At 46.8% G+C, this 4,065-nt stretch overlaps 1 protein-coding gene across 1 annotated transcript in view; it reads right to left on the bottom strand.

Annotated features, from left to right (window-relative positions):
* Positions 1-3,253: 3,253 nt before the first annotated feature.
* The window catches only part of LCN1 (lipocalin 1), a gene marked incomplete at its 3' end in the record, with an annotated part of 24,598 nt that continues 23,786 nt past the window's right edge, over positions 3,254-4,065 (bottom strand). The window contains exon 6 of the mRNA XM_008594418.1: positions 3,254-3,365. Coding sequence (XP_008592640.1) covers positions 3,254-3,365 — 112 coding nt within the window. The remainder of the gene's footprint in view (positions 3,366-4,065) is intronic.

The raw sequence follows: 4,065 nt of genomic DNA, 5'->3' as shown, positions 1-4,065 counted from the left end.
CTTATCCTGCCTCCTTTTGGATTAATTTAATATTTTTGTGATTCTCTTCTTTTGGTTTATTAATTATAATTCTTTTTTGTTGTTGTTATAACAGTTCCATTAAGGTTTATAGTATGCATCTTTAACTTATCACAGTCAACCTTCAAGCAATATTATACTACCTAATGTAGACTGAGGACCTGTAATAATGTACTTCCATTTCTCCCCTCCCAGCATTTGTGTTATTGTTGCGTGTCAGACTAGAGCTCTTTTACCTGCCTATAATCTTGCAACAACTATGCCAATTGTAGAGCAAGGGCTGAGTCTGGAGCTCACAGACCCCTCAAGCCCATTGTCCAGACTGGGTCACAAACCCTTCACACACAGGTCTACCAGCTAGGTAACCAGAAAAAAAGGTCCTTGGAGCCTTGGTTGAAGAAAAAGTAGCCTTTTTTCAGCACACACACATCTAAGAGCTGAGCAGTCCACAGAGAAACTCAGAAACTGACTGCTACTGGCAAAGTCCAAAGTAAAAACTGAGCAGCTACCAGCAGAGTAAACATGCTCTATTTTTAGACTTGAGCTCTGCCCAACTGCTGCTGCTTCACAAACTGAAGAACACACAATAGCAACAAACTAAAAAGATACATTAGTGCACGTGCACTAACTCCACCCACACACAACTTGTTTACAAGGAATGTGCTGCACCACCCCCAACTGGACCTAAAGCATGGGGGCCTGACTAAATTATTCTATTTTCCTCACATTGTGGTATATTTTACTTCTACTAGGACATAAACCACATGCTACATTGTTATTACTTTGTTTAAACCATCAATGGTCTTTTAAAGAGATTTATTTTTATTTTTTATTTTTTTCCTTTTTGTCTTTTTTCGTGACCGGCAACGGATCGCAACCCTCGGTGTTGCTCCCGCACCTCGCTCAGCCAGTGAGCGGGAACCGGTCTGTATGTGGGATACGAACCCTCGGCGGGAGCGCCACTGCGCTTCCCAAGCGGTGCACTGTAGCACTGTGCCACCGGGCCGGCCCGTAAAGAGATTTAAATAATAAGAAAAAACCTCACATGTTTACCCATATCCTTACCATGCCCCATGTTCTTCATTTCTTTGTGTGTATCAGCTTGAGCACAGTCGGATGGTGGTTGTTTTGCAGTGGTTTATCATGCAGCAATAGACAACTGGAACACATCTGTCCTACAGTCGCTCCCAGACCTTCCCGTCAGGATGAAGTTCCAGTTTCCCACAATATAACTTCTGTGACAACACTTTATGAGCACCTTCACTTCCCTGTGTCCCTTCCCTCCTCTGCTGTGGATGTTTCCTGAGATTACTGCCTAAAAAATTACTCCCATTTGGATTCTCATGTGAGGTTCTCCTGCTAAAGCAACTTAGACTGACACTATTGATACCAAAGTGGTCCTGAAGGAGCAGATGCTCAAGATGGCAATCTGGAGCTGGATAGCTTGCCAGTCAGATGCCATGAGGACCTGCTGCCAGTGGCATGTGAGTGGTGACAGCCTCGACAAGCTGTAGCAACACTACTACTGGTGATCTGTGACAGGAACAGGTGGAAGCAGGTGTACTCGTTTATACGACGTCTCTGGCATTCTAGAGCTTTGGAGGAAATGGTGACCATTCCAAGTTTGGAGTTGGTTGGCTGTTGCTACATGCCACCAAAGTGGCATTAGAGACAAAATGACAATCTCGGGTGAGTTAAGACAAGGTACTAAAGTCAGAGGGCCTCTGTTATGGTCTGAATATTTGTGTACCCCCAAAATTCATTTGTTCATGCCTAACACCCAAGGTGATGGAATCAGGGGGTGGGGTCTTTAGTAAGTAAGCAGATCATGAGGGTGGAGTCTTCATGATGGGATTAGTGTCCTCTTAGGGGCTGAAGAGAGCAGAGTTTTCCCTTCCACCACTTAAGGACACAGGGATAAGGTGACATGTCATGAACGAGGAAAGGAGTCCTCAGAAGACACCCAATCTGAGGGCGCCTTGACCTGAGACTTCTGGTATCCAGAACAGTGAGAAATCAATTTCTGTTCTTTATAAGCCCCCCAGTTTATGGCATTTTGATATAGTAACCCAGGTGGACTACGACAGCCTCCAAAGTAATATTCAAGTAGATCCTCATTTCCTTCAGCCAGAAAGTAGATGGAGCTGAAATCCAGGCACAGGAGCTAATTGAAAATCTGGCAGAGTTTCAGAGAAGGCTGAATGTGCATCCTCAGCAAATCTTTTCTGCCACTCAGATCCTGAACTGAGAGGGGTAGGACCCCAAGGCTTGTGACTGGGTTATCCGGGTAGATGCTTTTGAGAACCTTGAACCCCACATTCTCCTGTACTCACTTGGAAGAATATATCAACATACCCTTCACTTGAAGAATGTGGAGGTCCCTCTGAGGACACAGACCCGTGATAAAAATGCTCAGCTAACTCGTGGTCACTGGAGCAATAGCCAAATGTGGGCCAGCTCGTGACAGTGCAGCTGAGGGAGCGCTGTCCTGCGAGGGAGGGGCGTTCTTCACAGAACAGCTGTAGGACATGGTGATGTCAACAGGGAGGCCCCAGGAGTGTGTGCTCGTTCTCAGGGTGCTGGGCCAGGGAGCCAGAACATCGGGCCAGTTCAAGCAGTTTGCTGATGTGGGAGACTTTCCCATAACTCAGGACATCTTGCCCTGGTGAGGTTCTCTGGAGTCTGCCTGATCCACCCTGGGCATGGCTCCCAAAGCCTGGCAACCAGTGATGCCCTGCATTAAACAAGGAGAGATGCCAGCACTGCCTTGGCAGAACATGGAGGAAGTAATCAGAGAGCTCACAGCCCTGAGAATCTGGCTGGATCTGTTATCCAAGGCCCCAAATCCCATCAACTGTTTACAGGCGGGCTGGAGGACCCTCTGAAAACATGAAACACATATTGACAATGGGGAGCTGCTTTCACTGAGCAACTCAGCCCAGGGACCGAAAAACCAGGATCTATGGAGACGATCAGAAGAACATGGTGTTCTGAGGACGGACGGGCAGCCGCAAGTGAACTGCTCAACACGTTTAATCAACGCAGCTCAAGAAGGACAGGCCAAAGCTGGTGTCACCATCCCGGAAGGAGGTCCCGACTCCTGCCAGTTTCCAGACCTGAGCCAGTTCTCAGACTCAGAAGCCATCACGTGAAGGAAGGAGCCTTCGGTGCCACAGTCGTGATTATTGGGTGGATGTGATTCCCCGCAGGACACTGGACGTTCACCTGGACTCACGGTGCGCTGGGGAAAGGGAAGCACGCAGACCTCCAGGGGCTGTAGGACGGCGGGTCCACGCCCACACTGATGGTGGCCACTGCACGCTCACCACGCTCCATGTAGGGGTGGCCTGTGAGAGCGTCCAATGGGCCGTGACCCACACGGTGGCCATTTCTCCAGTGCCCAAATGTGTAATGTGACTGGACATCTCACGTGGGGCTGGAAGTGTCTGTGCAGAAGACGGAGGCCCCATGGCCTCTCCTCAAAGCCCCCACATAGGGGTCCCGTCGACTCCAAATCACCTCCAAATGGATCACAGACACTTCAATATAGGGTTTGAAACTGTAAAATTCCTAAAAGAAAACATAGAAGGAACACTGCAGGATGTAGGTCTGGATAAAAACTTTATGAATAAGACCCCAAAACACAGGTAACAAAAGAAAAACATAAACAAATGGGATTGTATCAAACTAAAATGTCTCTGCACAACAAAGGAAACAATTACCAGAGGAAAGATGACGTACAAGGAAGGGGAAAATATCTGCAAACTATGCATCCAACAAGGGATTAATATCCAGAACATACAAGGAACTTAAACAACCTGACATTAAAAAATAAGTAACCCTATTAAAAAATGGGCAAAGGAGCTGAATAGTCATTTCTCAAAGGAAGATATACAAATGGCGACACATGAAAAAATGCTCAACATCACTCAGCACAAGGATAAATGCAAATCAAAACCACATTGAGATATCATCTCACCCCAGTTAAACTAGCCATTAACAAAACTACAGAGAACAAGAAATGCTGGTGAGGGTGTGGAGAAAGTG

Source organism: Galeopterus variegatus, unplaced genomic scaffold, assembly GCF_000696425.1.
Source record: "Galeopterus variegatus unplaced genomic scaffold, G_variegatus-3.0.2 Scaffold10754, whole genome shotgun sequence".
Lineage (NCBI taxonomy): Eukaryota > Metazoa > Chordata > Mammalia > Dermoptera > Cynocephalidae > Galeopterus > Galeopterus variegatus.
Note: the sequence above shows the minus strand (reverse complement) of the source record. Positions and strands in the feature narration are given on the sequence as shown.